The 19,223-nt window shown below is 37.4% G+C and overlaps 1 protein-coding gene across 6 annotated transcripts in view; it reads left to right on the top strand.

Moving 5' to 3' along the window:
• PHKB (phosphorylase kinase regulatory subunit beta) overlaps positions 1–19,223 on the top strand; it is a 233,431-nt gene that overhangs the window by 193,393 nt on the left and 20,815 nt on the right. For 3 of the 6 annotated variants that reach the window (XM_055412842.2, XM_055412844.2, XM_055412846.2), the window contains 3 exons: positions 528–585; positions 1,722–1,812; positions 5,664–5,866. In XM_055412842.2, the coding sequence (XP_055268817.2) occupies positions 528–585; positions 1,722–1,812; positions 5,664–5,866 (352 nt within the window). Of the gene's footprint in view, positions 1–527; positions 586–1,721; positions 1,813–2,738; positions 2,830–5,663; positions 5,867–19,223 lie in introns of all 6 variants that reach the window. The other 3 variants (XM_055412843.2, XM_055412841.2, XM_088830525.1) reach the window with 2 other exon arrangements.

The following is a 19,223-nucleotide window of genomic DNA, read 5'->3' as shown; positions in this document are numbered from 1 at the left end:
TTAGATATTTAAAAGACTTTACATGTTTTAAATCTGTGAAACTTTATATATTAAAAATCATAAGCATCTGCAGAATCTGAATATAATTTTATCCAACTTGCTATAAAGCTATAAAAATAAGTTCAGGGTAAAAAGATAAAGATTCTGTTCTTTACCCTTGTTTGGTTTCTGATCATATACAGAATCATCACAACATTTTTTTGAACAAATAAATTAAGAGATATTTATTCAGAGTCTACAGTATTTTGTTCAATTTGTCATATTCTGTTTTTTTATTTTCTGTAGTAAATTAAAATAACATTTTTATTTGTTAAATATATTGATTATATATTAAGAAAACAATAAATTTAAAGAAATAAAATATTTATCAAAATCATATACTCAAACTGCGTAGTAATAAGGGCTGGGGATATTCACACTATATATTTGGGTTACATATTTAATTATGTCAGGTTTTTTAAGGAGAATAAATGTTATGCATTTAATTAAAGCTTTTTTCAACAAAGACTCTATTATCCGATGTCTAGGTACTGTTTCTGATCACATTGAGAGAGTCTATAGAAGAGCTGGCAGCAAAAAACTTTGGTTCGTATTAGCGTCCTTATCATTATGTTTTTTTAATTGTGTTATCATATTCAGTATCCTAAAGATAATGGACCAGTGTTAAAGGTGGCTAGTCATTCTAATTTTCCCTTTTAAGTTCCAAGGTTGCAGCACTGTGAGTGCCTACTTTTCAAGGATCTGCCTACATTGCATTTTATCTTGACTCTCCCAAGATATTAAAAGCATGTCTGGGAGTAAAGACACCTGTAGGAGTAGAACCTGGAGAGGATGTACTGGCATGATGTTCTAATGACTTTTTCCTGTCCTGCACCTCCTCGGTCCCAGCAAGGTGCTTTAGGTTCTAATTTGTATTTTGGAAATTTGTTCTGTTAGAGGGTCATGAAGAGACCAGTGTTTCGTTTAAACACAAGCAAAGTATAATGTACTTAGAACATAGTTCTCTCATGGCTTAAGTTTAATGAATCCTAATGGTTGTAGTTACTGCATAAAAAGTAACTGATATGTTCTGCAGAGGTAGTCTCTTCCCAGACACTGAGGAAAACTTAGGTAAGTTGAGCTTAGATTGTTTACATTCACAATGGGGTAGGTATGCCTAAATGCATGCCCTTTGCATTTTTGAAGCAATTCTAACAGTTTTACCAGCAGAATCTAACATTTTGGAAATTAATAGTATATAAATATACATATATATATTTTAATAACCCGTTATTATCTAATTTTGAAAAAAGAAGTCTAAAGAAAGTGTCATGTCATAAGAAACTCCCTTAACTTCAATGAACCTCAGTTTTCTAGTCTCTAAAATTAAAGGATTAGACAAAACATCTCTTAGCAATATTTCAACTTTATAGTAAATATACTATTCCAGTCAAGAAGAAATTATGTAATAACCCTGTGGTTAAGTCTCAGATTTTCACTGTAAATTCTCAGCACAGTCAGGCATGCAAACAAATAGATGTTGCTTTTTAGTCAGTAAATTTCAAATCTGGTCTATAATCTTCGGTTAAGCAAACCTACTTTTACTTTATGTTTAATACTTGTATTTTAGATAAATCATTAGCAAACATTTAGAGTCCTGACTGTTATGTTTAAAAGAACAAACTCCTGGAAGTTTTATTTACTGTATTTTCCCTTTTATGGCTTTCCACTGACAAACCCAGGTTGGCGGTACGCTACGGGGCTGCATTTACCCAGAAATTTTCTTCCTCTATAGCCCCACACATTACTACTTTTCTGGTACATGGGAAACAGGTAACATGCACAAATTGTCGAAACTCCAGCTGCTTGAAATGTGTGGGCTTATTTGCATTCTCAGGGTTAAATATGTCTTTTGGTCTTATAGTGTGTGGGTGAAAGCTTCTCTAAAAGTAGGAAGTGTTTGTTTCACTAACTTTATCAGAGATGACTGAATTTTCTACTAGTTCATCTATGTTGAGATTAAAGCAACATGTTTTTTATAGGTCAACTTCCATGGATATCCTGAAATACAAGGAAACGCCTTTAGACCTACATTTTTATTTTATTTTCTCCATCTGAAAGTTCCACATGGATTTTTACTTTTGATGGGGGGAAAATGTTTTATGTATTGCATGTGCTGTGCTTAAAAATCTGTTCTTACAGTCTAAGACTTTTTCAGAAATGTTAAAATAGTAGTGTGAATTACTTCCTTCAACATTCTGGCAAGGAAAAAAAAAACAACGCTGGTATATTGTATCACTTCCTAAAATTGAGTCCTAAGTGAATTCCCTAATCCAGGGATTTGGTTACTAGGCACCAAAGGAAACTTGATTTAAAGCGGTTATAGGAATAGTGTCATGTACCCGTGACAGTCTTAGTAATAAATTTTTAAATACAAAATCAGAATAATCAATTCCTCTTCCTACACCACTCCCCGGCAAAGGGATAGTTAGGCTTCCTTTTCTTTCTTTTTAAGTTGTTAATGGCAGGAATAATGCTGGTGGCAGAGGTGAGGGTGAAGCTATCCCTCCCTAATTCTGGATAGTCCTACAGTCTGGAAGATTTCACTTGTTAGGTCCAGTATCTTGGGGTCAGTGTTTCATCCATATTATTAAGTGAGGACCTAATTGTACAGATTTTTTAATTTCCCCCATTCAGGGGCCCATTCATTCATCATTTAGATTTGTCAACCTCTGGCGTGCTCTCTTCTTTGCCCCCAGGTCGGTGGTGCGCCATGCAGCAAGTCTTTTAAGTAAACTAGTGGACAGCCTGGCCCCATCCATTACTAATGTTTTAGTGCAGGGCAAACAGGTAAGTAGCTGATTTTCAGACTCTCGGTCACAGTCACAAAGATTTCTGGGTAGGACCCTGGCTTTTAAATCTGGCAAGCCTCAGCATTGCAGGCCTCTCACAACCACATTTACAGTGGCTCAGGCATTTCTACAGAAGGCTCGTTCCCCAAGCAAAATCTAGTCTTAAAGAAGCACAGATACAGAATATCTGTGCTGTGCCTTAGAGATTTAATTTTAAGCTCCTGTGTTAACTCGAGATCAGTGAAGATACTGACAAAGAAAATGGTGTGACACCTACTAAAGCACTTGCAGACAGGCTTAGGATCGGTGGGGCAATGACAGGGAGTAGTGAAGGGCACATTCTCCTTTTTGCTTCACTAGGACTCTTCTCCCATTAGAAATGCATTGGCTCCCCAGATTCTCAGCCCTCTGGGGCCCCTCTCCTTCCAGGTTCTCCCCTCCCACCAGGGCCAACTCTTGCCACCTCTTCCTCACAGAAAGCTATCTCCAGCTAGCAGTCCCTTTCTCCTCTGGGTTCTCAAAATAGGCCTGTTACACTTTTCACAATCTGCCCTGGATCCCAGTTCATTTGAATGTGTGTCTCTCACAGGGTAGACCATGAACCCCTGGAAGTCAGGGCCCATGTCTTGTCCAGCACCGTCCCTTTGTGCCCACCATGGCCTTGTAGAGGCACTTGGTGAATGTGGATTGAATTGAGCCTGTGCATGTGGGTATGTGGAGTGGGATATAGCTGCTCATTTTTTGTTTCTCTGTAAGCTCTAATTACTTGGCTGAGTCATCATTTGATTGGAATGCAAAGCTGTGTGCTTTCTATCTCTTCTTTGGGAATATGTGTGCTTTATCATGTCTTCCTGACAATAAACCTAGGGATATAATAAGCTTTAATAATGCAAAAAACTTTAACCCTCTTTGATGGAATCAACCCATTGTTCATATCTCAGGGCTCTTGGTTCATTAAAATTGAAATTATTTCATCTTGACATCAAAGTTTTGAAATGTTGAAAGAATAGATTATCCTTTTCTGTAATATTTAGTAACTAAAAATTATTGTACTAATAAAATTCCAGAGAAAAAATTTAAATCTCTTCATATATGTTATTTTCTGTTTTTTCCAAATTATTAAAAGAATTTTCATCCTCCTTTATCAGCTAAATAGACCAAGGCACAGGTAGTAACTTATTGGATGCCTTTTCTCATTGCAATCCTCAAATCCAGCCACAGAGGTCTTTATTTTTGCCTTGGACTGAGCCACCTCTTAAAGTAAACAGGCTTTGGGAAGCTATTTTTCCTTGGATTTTAGGCCCCTGTAATATATCTGAAAATATAGTTAATTCTGTGACATATGAATGAATGAGAAGGTTTTAGAGATCTCTGAGGTCACTGGCATCTGGCAGTTGGAAAGGGGTTAGGTAGGTTACGGTTGGTCATGTTCTTTCTGTGCACTATCTGGAGGGTGATTGCTGCCTATGATCCTGAGACTGTTCCCCAGATCAAAATCCTAGCACCTTGGAACCTATCCTGAGGCTGTGACTGGGCTGTTGTCCATCAGACCCGCACATCTCCCAGGGAAATAGTCAGTTACAGAGTTGGGTACCTGAAAGGCTGACAGCCCTGTTTCAGGTATATGGAGTCTATTCACTGACTGCATCTTAACCTTTTTAAAAGAGGAAATGAAAATGGAGCATTCCAAGTTTGCATTTGTTCATTTATGAAATGCCACTCTGAGAACTGAAGTAATACTGCTTCTACACTTCTACTTCTGCACTTTGAGATCACCTCAAGCTCTCTGGAATGAAATAGTGGTTTAGTCATCATTGCTTCCAGAGGCAATGATGTACTTACCTTCTGTTTGTTTGGTTTTTTTTACAAGCTGACATTTTAATAAAAGTAATCGCACTTGGACTAACTGGTTGATACCACTTGTGTTGCAATAAACTAGCAATTCTCAGTTTTTAGTCCATCACAAAATTTGGGCAGAAGACCTCTATTCTGCTTTCTCCTCTCATGTCAGAAATCACAAGGACTCTTTGATATCCTCTTCTTTTTCCTGCCTCTTATAATTGTGCCCTGTACAAGGAAGAGAGAGGAAATGAGGAGGAAGGAGGGGATGCAGACTCTTGGGTGGCAGAGTACTAAGACACGAGGAGAGAGGGGGAGCAGGGTATTTATTCCTCTTGCCCAGCCTCAACAGAACTTTTGGCTTTGAATTTTCTTTGCCATTTCGTCTGTGCTTTCTCATTTCGCCGGCTAGTGGGCAGCCTTATTTATTCCCCTCCACAGGCCAGAGATACATCCAAAAGTATTTCAGCACTCACTGGGTACCTGACTGTGTGCCAGGAAAAGTGGGTCTTCACTACAACTATGTCCTTGTACCTACCTTTGAAAAAGTTACAGTATTGTTAAAGAGCAAAAATTTCCACATGAGAAACTGTAAAAGAAGGGAAGAACATACTCTCAAATACTAAATTGTATAGACTATGCACTAAAGTAAAACTGTGTTCTCTGAGGAGTTTCTGGTCCTAAAGTCATCCAGAATAATTTTATCATAATAGTTATTTATATTCCTTCCCTGCTTTTATCCACTCACCTTCATTCCCCTAGCTGGGACCCTCACCTGCCCTTGTATTTTAGACGAGACTGAACCATCATGAACTCCAATGGGAGTCATGCTTTGAAGGCCATTTTAATAAACAGCAGGAGCAGTTATTCTACCTAATTCCCCAGCTTGCATAGAGTAATTTCAGCCTGCCAGTCATCCTGAGCCTTGAATTTTTTTTTTTTTAATCTATTAGTAGCTAGGAAATTTTTACAATAAAATTCTGCCACCTATAGGTAACTCTGGGTGCTTTTGGGCATGAAGAAGAAGTTATCTCTAATCCTTTGTCTCCGGGAGTGATTAAGAACATCATCTATTACAAGTGTAATACCCATGATGAAAGGGAGGCAGTAATTCAGCAAGAACTGGTCATCCATATTGGCTGGATCATCTCCAATAACCCAGAATTATTCAGTGGCATGCTGAAAATACGAATTGGGTAAGTAAATACTTTGCATTTGCATAAAGAGAATTGTTCAGGTTGGCCTCAGTCTCTCTGAGTGAAGTGCTGCCTCAGATCTGGTGGGTATTTAGGAAAGTGTTTCTTCCCCTAAGTCATAGAGAAAACATCTGGTGATATGAAGAAATAAATACTAGTGGCCTGAAAAAAGCCCGTTGATATTTGACCCCCACACTCTTGAGAGTCCCTTGGACTGCAAGGAGATCCAACCAGTCCATTCTTTTTTTTTTTTTATTGGAGGCTAATTATTTTACAATTATTATATTGGTTGGTTTTGCCATACATTGACATGAATCCGCCCCGGGTGTACATGAGTTCCCCTTCCTGAGCCCCCCTCCTACCTCCCTCCTCCCTTTATCCTCCCTCTGGGTCATCCCCGCACACCAGCCCCGAGCATCCTGTAACATGCATCAACCCTGAACTGGCGATTCGTTTCACATATGACAACATGCATGTTTCAATGCCATTCTCCCAAATCATCCTACCCTCACCCTCTCCCACAGAGTCCCAAAGACTGTTCTATACATCTGTGTCTCTTTTGCTGTCTCGTATACAGGGTTATCATTTGCATCTTTCTAAATTCCATATATATGCGTTAGTATGCTGTATTGGTGTTTTTCTTTCTGGCTTACTTCACTGTGTATAATAGGCTCTAGTTTCATCCACCTCAACCAGTCCATTCTAAAGGAGATCAATCCTGGGTGTTCATTGGAAGGACTGATGCTAAAGCTGAAACTCCAGTACTTTGGCCACCTCATGCGACAAGTTGACTCACTGGAAAAGAGTCTGATGCTGGGAGGGATTGGGGGTGGGAGGAGACGGGGACGACAGAGAATGAGATGGCTGGGTGGCATCACCGACTCGATGGACATGAGTTTGAGTGAACTCCGGGAGTTGGTGATGGACAGGGAGGCCTGGCGTGCTGTAATTCATGGGGTCGCAGAGAGTCGGACATGACTGAATGATTGAACTGAACTGAACTGAGAAGTAGTGAAGTAACTCTGTTCTCTGATAAAATCAAACACAAGGAAGTTTAAACAGTTGTATCATGTTAAAAAACAAAATATAAACAAAACCCGCCACTATGCACAATACTTGTAAAAATTCCTATAAAGTGGATAAGCCTTAAGAGTAAAATGATTTTTTAGTAAAGCTAGATGTCAAAAAGACACACTTAGATAAAAATTTTGTCCTTTTAAGACTATTCTTCTGCATCTGTTTCCCACCAAAATCTGATTTTTTAGTCCTTAAAATCATAAGTGTTCTCTTTGGAGAAATTGAAAGTAAGGCTCTGGTAATCTTGAATGTTCTTAATCAAGCATTGTGTGAGGCAGCACAGTAAGGTATGTGACCAGGCTCTGGCATCTAGAAGAACTGAGTGCAAGTCCTGACCTGTGTTCATCATCTTAGTAGTCTGGGGTCAGTTGGCTGAACCTCCCTCCAACTTTCACTGTTTTACGTGAGATGAAACAAGGTAATACGTTTTAAAGGCCTACCACAACTGCATTTAAGTGCTTTCTTTCATTTTTTAAAACATATTTTTGTACAAATATTACATAAATATGTTCTAATTATAAAAAATCAAGTAATACTTGAGCATATAGAGTAACCTAGTATATGGCCAATTTGGAGATTGTTTCTGAAATATTTGGAAAGGATATGTATCCTGGCCACAGCAATCAGACAAGGAAAAGAAATAAAAGGTGTCCAAATTGGGAGAAAAGAGGTAAAATTGTCACTCTATGCAGACATGTTACTATATATAGAAAACCCTAAGGACTCAATGGGCTTCCCTTGTGGCTCAGATGGTAAAGAATCCACTTGCAATGTGGAAAACCCAGGTTCACTCCCTGGGTCAACAAAATCTCCTGGAGAAGGGAATGTCTACCCACTCCAATATTCTTGCCTGGAGAATTTCATGGACAGAAGAGCCTGTGAGCTACAGTCCTTGGGGTCACAAAGAGTCAGACACGACTGAGTGACTAACACACGTACACAAGGACTCCACAAAAATTACTAGGTCTAATAAATGAATTCAGCCAAGTAGCAGGATACAAGATTAACATTCAGGAATCAGTTGCATTCATTTATACTAACAATGAAATATCAGGAAATGTAAAAAAAAAAAAAAAAAAACCTTTTAAAATGCACCTCCCCAAAACATAAATAAATAAAATACCTAGGAATAAACCTGACCAAGGAGATGAAAGTTTTATACACTGAGAACTATAAAACATTAATAAGGGTGACAATAGAGGACTCAAAGAAATGGAAGGATATCCCATGCTCTTAGATTAGAAGAACTAATATTGTTAAAATGGCAATACTGCACAAAGCAATCTACAGATTTAATGCTATTCTTTATCTAATTATCCATGACATTTTTCACAGAACTAGAACAAATGATACAAAAATTTATATGGAACTATAAAAATGCAGAATTTCTAGAGCGATCCTGAGGGAAAAAATACACGTACCTCCCTCAGACTTCAGACAATACTACAAAGCTACAACAATCAAAACAGTATCATATTAATACAAAAACAGGCAAGCCAATCAGTGGAATAGAGAACCCAGAAATAAACCCATACACCTACAGTCAATTCATCTTCAAAAAGGAGGCAAGAATATAAAATAGGGAAAAGACAAGTCACTTCAGCAATTGGTGCTGGGAAAGTTGGACCCCTGCATGTAAATCAGTGAAGTTAGAACACACCCTCACACCATGCACAAAAGTAAATTCAAAATGACTTAAAGACTTAAACATAAGACATGACACCACAAAATTCCTAGAAGAGAACATAGGGAAAAACATTCTCTGACATAAACTGTACCAGTGTTTTCTAAAGTCAATCTCCAAAGGCAATAGAAATAAAAACAAAAATAAATGGGACCTAATCAAACTTCCTCTGTACAACAAAAGAAGCCATTAAAAAAAAAAAGAAAAGACAGCCTATGTAATGGGATAAAATATTTGCAAATGATGTGACAAACTAGGGCTTAATCTCCAAAATGTACAAACAGTTCATACAATAAAAAATCCTAATCGAAAAATGAGAAGACCATAATGGACATTTCTCCAAAGAAGACATACAGATGACCAGTAGGCACATGAAAAGATACTCAACCTCACAAATTATTAGAGAAATGCAAATCAAAACAACAATAAGGTACCACCTCACATTGGTCAGAATGGCCATCATTAAAAAGTCTTACAAATAAATGGTGGAGAGGGGGTGGGGAAAAGGAACCTTCCTACACTGTTGGTGGGAATGTAAGTTGGTACAGCCACTATGGAAAGCAGTATAGAGGTTCCTGTGAAAACTGAAAATAGAATTATTAATACCATATAGTCTGGCAATCCCACCCCTGGGCATATACCCAGGCAAAGGTATAATTCAAAAAGATACATGCACTCCTATGTTCATAGGCTCATTGAAAAGAACATAGTGAGTCTCTGTCAGGCACAAATACATGTGATTGTGTTTGAGTGTGAGTAAGTGGGAGTACAGTGTGCTAATTTTGTGATTAAATCAATATCTTTACTATTTCTGTCCTACTTGACCTTCAATTGCTAATAAATTATAAGATGTTCTCCTGATTATGAATTTGTCAATTTCCCCTTGCATTTTTATCAGTTTTGCTTTATATATTTTAATGCTTTGTTTTTATTCATGTTACCTTGTAGTTTTAATGATACAATATTGCTTGTGTCATTTATTTTCTAATTGAATTATTTTTAAAAAGTTATTTTTAATTTCAAATATCTACAAAAGCATAGAAAACAGTGTAAGAAAGCCCATACTGAGCTTCAACAATATCATCATATAGCCAATTTTATTTCAGTCATCAGTTCAGTTCAGTTCAGTTCAGTCGCTCAGTCGTGTCCGACTCTCCGCGACCCCATGAATCACAGCACGCCAGGCCTCCCTGTCCATCACCAACTCCCGGAGTACACTCAAACTCATGTCCACAGAGTCGGTGATGCCATCCAGCCATCTCATTCTCCGTCGTCCCCTTCTCCTCCCGCCCCCAACCTTTCCCAGCATCAGAGTCTTTTCCAGTGTCATACCTCACTACTATTCATCTCATCCACAGTCTCCTCTGATTCCATCATATCATTTAATCTGTAAATACTTCAGTATGTATCTCTAAGACATAGAGACTTTTAAAAAGTATAACCTGATCCCATTACATTGTATAAAATATAACAAATGAATTCCTTTTGTTTAATGTTACTACCATATTGCTTTTTAATATTACTGCTTTCTTTTTTTATTGTTATTAACTTGGTATACTGTTTTCCATTCATTTACCTTCAGTGTTCTTTTTTCATTTTGATTAGGTATGTCTTTTATATTTAACATCTATGCTCTATGTACTTTTAATCTCATCTGAGATTATCTTTTAATAGAAATATATATGTCATATTTTTGCCATTTCATTTCTATTTTGACTTATTCTTGCCATTTTATTTTGTTTTCTAGTTACCATGCTTTCTTGTTCTTACTTTTTTTCTTTCTTCTTTTATTGCTAGGTTGATACCCTTTCATTTCTTAGTTTTAATTTTGGATGTGAGTATGAAACACTTTATGTAAAATGATCACCCATTTTTTTCCTTCAAAAAATTTCATCAAAAACTAGTTGCTTTTTGGGAATTATCTGCATTCCTCTTTGATCAATAATTCTCGTTTTTGAAATTTAGACATACTTAAGAGCAGTCTTCATTTCAGCCTTGTTTGAAATAGTCAAACACTGAGAATAACACAGATATCCATCAGTAAGAAATAGTTCAAATAAGATGTTAGCCATATAATAAAATATTTTGCCACCATTACAAGTAACAAGATAAGGTGAATACACTGACATTTATGAATTGTTCTTATTGTTCAATCACTAAGTCGTGTCTGACTCTTTGTGACCCCATGCCTGGACTGCAGCATGCCAGACTCTCCTGTCCTCTATCTTCCAGAGTTTGCTCAAGTTCATGTTCATTGAGTCAGTGATGCCATGTAACCATCTTATCCTCTGCCACCCTCATCTTTTGCCTTCAATATTTCCCAGCAGCAGGGTCTTTTCAAATTAGTTGGCTCTTCACCTCTGGTAGCCAAAGTATTGAAGTTTCAGCATCAGTCCTTCCAGTGAATATTCATGGTTGATTTCTTTTAGGATTGATTTGTCTGATCTCCTTGCAGTCCAAGGAACTCTCAAGAGTCTTCTTAAGCACCCACAATTCAAAAGCATCAATTCTTCGGTTTTCAGCCTTCTTTATGGTCCAACTCTCACATCCGTACATGACTACTGGATAAACCATAGCTCAGACTATGTGGACCCTTGTTGGCAAAGTGATGTCTTTGCTTTTTAACACACTGTCTAGGTTTGTCATAGCTTTCCTTCCAAGAAGCAAGCATCTTCTAATTTCATGGCTGTAGTCGTCATCCACAATGATCTTGGAACCCAAGGAAAAAATCTGTCACTGACTCTACTTTTTCCCCTTCTGTTTGCCATGAAGTGATTGCATTTATAAGTATCCAAGATAAATTAAGTGAAAAAAGTTGCTAATTTTTTCCATTTTTATCAAATTATTATGTGTATATATGTGTGTGTGTGTTTGTGTGTATGTCTGTGTGGAAAAATATACATAAAATCACTGTGAGTTATTCTCTGAGAGATTTCTACTTTGTAAGTTGTGTTGTTCAGTTTTATTTAAATTATTTTGCTGCTGCTAAGTCGCTTCAGTTGTGTCTGACTCTGTGCGACCCCATAGACGGCAGCCCACCAGGCTCCCCCGTCCCTGGGATTCTCCAGGCAAGAACACTGGAGTGGGTTGCCATTTCCTTCTCCAATGCATGAAAGTGAAAAAATTAGCAAACATAAATGTGCTCCCAAATCTCCTAGACCAAATATATAAACTAGATATATCAGTGGCGATCATTTCAAAATGTGTCTCCATTCATTGTTCTTCGGAGGTACCTCAGTAGTCATTTAAAGAATGAGTTCTCCTGGTGCATTTAAATATCATCACAAACCTCTATTAGTTATAACTTGTATGCTGCCCATTATTATGCAAAGTTTATTTTAGTTGAGGTTACTAGTTTTCAAACTATTTGCCTAATTTCAATTAGAGTATATTTCAGATGAGCTTCCTATTCTTTATCTCCTTTTTCTTTTGATTGAGAAGTGAACTCATTCTGCATAGAATTTGACTTGGCTTTTTACCCCTTAAAATAGTTCCTTTCAAATATTATTAATAGGATGTATTCCAAATCAGTTATAAGAACTGTGAATTATATCCTGATTGTTTGGTCTCTGTTAGCTCTAAATTTTTCCACTTCAACTTTTGACTACATGTGGGGATGCAGAAATGGGTCTTCTTGTGAGTTGTCTCTACATGAAATGTGATTCTTCATATCCATACAATCATTAAAAGTACTCTATTGTCACAGTTTAAGGCATTTCTCTGAGGCTGACTTAGGAGTATAGGTTATAGCTCTTCCAAAACACATTCTTTGTAATAAATGTTCTTTTCAGGAGACTCTTTAAGCAGTAGTCATCCTTGCTGTGACTTAAGCAAAGGTTTAGAGTGAAAGTTAACTGTTCCCCAGTTTCTTACAATGCTATATTTTTCAGCCTCTAGTAGTTTTCCCTTTATTGTGTATTCAGCATTTTAGGCTGATTTGTCTTCTCTTAAATCCAACATGATTTTCTTTCTTGAATTCAAAGCTGACCTGAAGCTTCATTGTCTGCATGGAAATGAAGTATGTTTAGTTTATTCTAAAAATAGTTTTCTTCCTATTTTTGTATCTTCTGTTCTATATGTTCAGTGTCTTCTGTGAGAAATACTCTTTTTTCCTTAAACTTTCTCCCAAAATAAAAATGTCAGAACGAAGCATGTGACTTAGTATCTCATGATAGAAAAAAGCTTCATGAAGAAATTTGCCAGACAACTTTATTCACTATCCTGAAACTCATCCTGGAATCAGTTGTGGCATTATATTTCCATTGTGGATATTAAGAGTGTCCCTGCCAAAATTACTGTGTGTGTTTCCCCCATGTGGTGGACTCACAGGGTCAGCTCTAAACACTGAGACATTGTCAGTTTGGGATAAGTCTAATTTTTTTTTTTAATAAGGAGCAATTTATTTACAAATCAATAAGTGAAAGAACTGGGATTTATACCCATACTGCCTGACTTCAAAGTTCTTGTTCTTCGTTCTTAAGTATTGTGTATGTTTTCGCTTGCATATACTATTGTTCTTGTCTTGGAAACAGGCCTTACTGTGTTGTTTTTTTGTGTGTGTGTGTTTTTTTCTAAAACCTCAACCTTATAGTCCCTTCTTCTTTATTTCAACTTATGACCCGTTTTATATTCAAGTATTCATGTAGCAGCTCCTGATGGTTTTTGTCATTAGTCAGTCTAGGATCAGTACTGTTACTGTTCAGTATTGTACAATACAAGGCACGCTAAGGAGGCCAAACAGTTCCAAGTTAACAACCATAAAAAATAAGATATCACCTCCTTTATTCATGAGACTAAAAAAATGGGGATGATTTGAAACTGATTCTAAGTTATCCCCTTACACAGTACAAGAGATATATTAAGATGCTATAAAATATCAACAAAGTTAAGTAACTTGCCCTTGGTTGCAAGACCAAAAACCAGAATTTGAACCTAGGATGAATGACTCCAGAGTTCATGCTTGCCTATCCCTCTTCAGCTCTCATGTCTATAAAATAGGGAGGCTGTCCCTGCTTTGGCTTCGTCATTAGATTATGGGGGTTCTAGGCAAGGAATGTGAAGGTCTTTTGTAAAGGATAAAACTTAGACAGTATTGGTCTGACATTTGGTAATTTGAGATCCTCTATCTTGTGGCATTTGGAGAAAAAGTGTCTTTGGGGATTTCTTTTTGCATGCCACAAATCCCAAGGAGGAGGATCCCATGCCCCACCCACCCCCACCAACAAACACACACATACTTATCTTCCAGTTCCAGGTTTTCAAAGACTTGCTCCCACAAGAAACATCCACCCTAGAAGTATCCCTTTCCACCATAGTTGATTCTCATTCAAGGCCCAGTGGAATGATCCCCAAGCGTTTCATATAGAAACCATGATGCAGAATTCCTTTTGGATTCTCAACTGCCATCTGAGATGGTCTCGCCCCTCCACCACCTGGTGGGACTTCATGAAACACATGGTAGACACTCACAAATCCTCCTGTGACTACCCACAATGCTCCTCCATCATATTAATGGAACGGTTTTAGAACCCTATCTCTACTCACGGGATATCTTAACAACCTCAGAGAATTGCAGTTTTCCTGTCAGTGGAGGTTGTGATAGTGCCTCTCTGGAAAGAAAAAAATATATATTTTTGTATCTTTTTAGTATATTTTTATTGCTCTTTATTCTTATTAAATTTCACTCAGACCTCAGCTCCTTAAGTGAATGGCTTCTGGGCATGTTAATATACTTCTCGCAGCAAGCACATACTCTGTTTATGAGTCTTTAAAAAATTTACCTTGAATTAATTCCTGAAAGGTTTTAACTTGCTTAAAATTGATGAAAATTATTCATTTATAGAGTCCTTGAGTGTCAAATTTTTTATCATTAGTTGGATTTGTTACTCTTTAAAGTCACCCATTTGTAGCATGATTTTTAAAAGAAAGAAGGGAAAGGATTTATACAAAACATTTTTTTTTCACTTCCTTATAAATTAATTAAAGCATTTCAGACTTACTTATAATATGTGACTTTTTACTGTTGTTTCTATCATTTAAATGTTGAGTATGATTAAAACTCTGGGAATTGGTGATGGACAGGGAGTGCTGCAGTCCATGGGGTCACAAAAAGTAGGACACAACTGAGAGACTGAACTGATGATTAAAGAGACTGATAGCTTCAGTCAGCTTTAACACCATATTCTTCCTGAAATGTCAACATTCACTAGGCTGAATGGACATAAAAAATAAGAATATTTGTCAATCAGAAATCTTCCAACAAACAAAGCCCAGGACCAGATGGCTTCACAGCTGAATTCTACCAAAAATTTAGAGAAGAGCTAACACCTATCCTACTCAAACTCTTCCAGAAAACTGCAGAGGACGGTAAACTTCCAAACTCATTCTGTGAGGCCACCATCACCCTAATACCAAAACCAGACAAAGATGCCACAAAAAAAAGATAACTACAGGCCAATGTCACTGATGAACATAGATGCAAAAATCCTTAACAAAATTCTAGCAAACAGAATCCAACAACGTATTAAAAAGATCATACATCATAACCAAGTGGAGTTTATCCCAGGATGCAAGGATTCTTCAATATTTGCAAGTCAATCAGTGTGATACACCACATTAACAAATTGAAAGATAAAAGCCATATGATTATCTCAATAGATGCAAAGAAAGCCTTTGACAAAATTCAGCATCCATTTATGATAAAAACCCTCCAGAAAGCAGGCATAGAAGGAACATACCTCAACATAATAAAAGTGATATATGATAAACCCATAGATAACGTTATCCTCAATGGTGAAAAATTGAAAGCATTTCCACTAAAGTCAGAAACAAGACAAGGATGCCCACTCTCACCACTACTATTCAACAGAGTTTTGAAGTTTTAGCCACAGCAATCAGAGCAGAAAAAGAAATAAAAGGAATCCATATTGGAAAAGAAGAAGTAAAACTCTCACTGTTTACAGATGACATGATCCTCTACATAGAAAACCCTAAAGACTCCACCAGAAAATTACTAGAGCTAATCAATGAATATAGCAAATTTGCAGGATATAAAATTAACACACAGAACTCCCTTGCATTCCTATACACTAGCAATAAGAAAACAGAAATTAAGGAAACAATTCCATTCACCATGGCAACGAAAAGAATAAAATACTTAGGAATAAATCTACCTAAAGAAACAAAAGACCTATATATAGAAAACTATAAAACACTGATTAAAGAAATCAAATATGACACAAATAGATGGAGAAATATACCATGTTCATGGATCAGAAGAATCAATATAGTAAAAATGAGTATACCACTTAAAGCAATCTATAGATTCAGTGCAAGTCCTATCAAACTACCAACAGTATTTTTCAGAGAACTAGAACAAATAATTTCACATTTTGTATAGAAATACAAAAAACCTCAAATAGCGAAAGCAATCTGGAGAAAGAAGAATGGGACTGGAGGAATCAACCTGCCTGACTTCAGGCTCTACTACAAAGCTACAGTCATTGGGACAGTATGGTACTGGCACAAAGACAGAAACATAGATCAATGGAACAAAATAGAAAGCCCAGAGATAAATCCACACACCTATGAACACCTTATCTTTAACAAAGGAGGCAAGAACATGCAATGGAGAAAAGTGGTGCTGGGAAAACTGGTCAGCCACTTGTAAAAGAATGAAACTAAAACACTTTCTAATACTATACACAAAAATAAACTCAAAATGGATTAAAGATCTAAATGTAAGACCAGAAACTATAAAACTGCTAGAGTAAAACATAGGCAAAACACTCTGTGTAAATCATAGCAGGATCCTCTATGACCCACCTCCCAGAGTAATGGAAATAAAAGCAAAAATAAACAAATGGAACAGTCTTTGGGACTCTGTGGGAGAGGGTGAGGGTGGGATGATTTGGGAGAATGGCATTGAAACACATATGTTGTCATATGTGAAACGAATCACTAGTTCAGAGTCGATGCATGTTATAGGATGCTCGGGGCTGGCATGCGGGGATGACCCAGAGGGAGGATAAAGGGAGGAGGGAGGTGGGAGGCGGGTTCAGGAGGGGGAACTTATGTAAACCCGGGGCAAATTCATGTCAATGTATGGCAAAACCAACCAATATAATGTTGTAAAATAATTTGCCTCCAATAAAAAATTAATTACAAAAATAAAAAAATAAAAAAAAACGGGACTTAATTAAACTTAAAAGCTTTTGCACAACAAAGGAAACTATAAGCAAGGTGAAAATACAGCCTTCAGAATGGGAGAAAATATTAGCAAATGAAGCAACTGACAAAGAATTAATCTCAAAAATATACAAGCAACTCCTGCAGCTCAATTCCAGAAAAATAAGCGACCCAATCAAAAAATGGGCCAAAAAACTAAAGAGACATTTCTCCAAAGAAGACAAGCAGATGGCTAACAAACACATGAAAAATGCTCAACATCACTCATTATCAGAGAAATGCAAATCAAAACCAAAATGAGGTACCATCTCGCCAGTCAGAATGGCTGCTATCCAAAAGTCTACCAGCAATAGACGCTGGAGAGGGTGCGGAGAAAAGGGAACCCTCTTACACTGTTGGTGGGAATGCAAACTAGTACAGACACTATGGAGAACAGTGTGGAGATTCCTTAAAAACCTGGAAATAGAACTGCCATACAAACCAGCAATCCCACTGCTGGGCATAGACATCAAGGAAACCAGAATTGAAAGAGACACGTGTACCCCAATGTTCATCGCAGCACTGTTTACAATAGCCAGGACATGGAAGCAACCTAGATGTCCATCAGCAGATGAATGGATAAGAAAGCTGTGGTACTATATATACACAATGGATTGTTACTCAGCTGTTAAAAAGAACGCATTTGAATCAGTTCTAATGAGGTGGATGAAACTGGAGCCTATTATACAGAGTGAAGTAAGTCAGAAAGAAAAACACCAATACAGTATATTAATGCATATTTATGGAATTTAGAAAGATGGTAACGATGATCGTATATGCGAGACAGCAACAGAGACTCAGATATAAAGAACAGACTTTTGGACTCTGTGGGAGAAGGTGAGGGTGGAATGATTTGAGAGAACAGAATTGAAACATGTATATTATCATATGTGAAATATTTCCAGTCCAGGTTCGATGCATGAGACAGGGTGCTCAGGGCTGGTGCAATGGGAAGACCCTGAGGGATGGGATGGGGAGGCAGGTGGTAGGGAGGATCAGGATGGGGAACACATGTACACCCATGGCTGATTCATGTGAATGTATGGCAAAAACCACCACGATATTGTAAAGTAATTAGCCTCTAATTAAAATAAACTAAATATATATATATATTTGTCTTGGTCTTGGTACATGTTACCCATAATTCTCCTGCACTTTGTATGCTTATATCTCTGTTTTAACCCCTCTCTCTCTCAGGTTTTTCTGTTTTTTAATTTTATTTATTTATATCACCCACTGCCTCAATTGCTTTAAACCAATACCACCATGTTTCTTTTCTCTTTTTCCCAAGGTTAATCCTGCCAGTGCAATTTCTTTGACATTACTGCTGTCAGGCACTCCAGTGAACAAAATTAACCTGCTCACAGGATTGGTATTCTAGTCTGATTTGATTTGCTGTCTTGTTATTGATTTGTGCTCCAGCTTTCAGGTTGAAATAGATCAAGTTCCTGACAGGCCCATTACCATAAAGACCTCCAATCAACTGTTTTCTGCTCTAGGTCTGTCATTCAGGAGATAACCCCTGAGGATATATGTTATCAAATCTTTTTCATCACTGCTTTTCATACTGCCAGGTCATCCCTCTGTAAGCAACTATGATCATTGCATGTCTTCTATTGCCCACAGGTGCCTCTGTGGATCACCTATCCAATGCTTAGAGAAGTCCATTGGTGTCATAGGTACCAGGCCTATGGAGATAGGGAAAAGGAGATAATTGCAGCTCTGAGTTCATTAGCATAGTTTGATACTCATTCACAGGACTTTGCTTATGACATTTGATAGACATTCTAGGAATCAGTGAATTAAAATGGACTGGAATGGGTGAATTTAACTCAGATGACCATTATATCTACTACTGTGGGCAGGAATCCCTTAGAAGAAATGGAGTAGCCATCATGGTCAACAAAAGAGTCCAAAATGCAGTACTTGGATGCAATCTTAAAAACGACAGAATGATTTCTGTTCGTTTCCAAGGCAACCCATTCAATATTACAGTAATCCAGGCCTATGCCCCAAACAGTAACACTGAAGAAGCCGAAGTTGAACAGTTCTATGAAGACCTACAAGACCTTTTAGAACTAACACCCGAAAAAGATGTCCTTTTCATTATAGGGGACTGGAATGCAAAAGTAGGAAGTCAAGAAACACCTGGAGTAACAGGCAAATTTGGCCTCGGAGCACAGAATGAAGCAGGGCAAAGGCTAATAGAGTTTTGCCAAGAGAACGCACTGGTCATAGCAAACACCCTCTTCCAACAACACAAGAGAAGACTCTACACATGGACATCACCAGATGGTCAACACCGAAATCAGATTGATTTTATTCTTTGCAGCCAAAGATGGAGAAGCTGTATACAGTTAGCAAAAACAA

The sequence above is a fragment of the Moschus berezovskii genome, chromosome 22 (genome assembly GCF_049115385.1).
Source record: "Moschus berezovskii isolate FMDL1 chromosome 22, NW_MosBer_1.0, whole genome shotgun sequence".
Lineage (NCBI taxonomy): Eukaryota > Metazoa > Chordata > Mammalia > Artiodactyla > Moschidae > Moschus > Moschus berezovskii.
The sequence above is the reverse complement of the archived record's forward strand: the minus strand, read 5'-3'. Positions and strand labels throughout refer to the sequence as shown.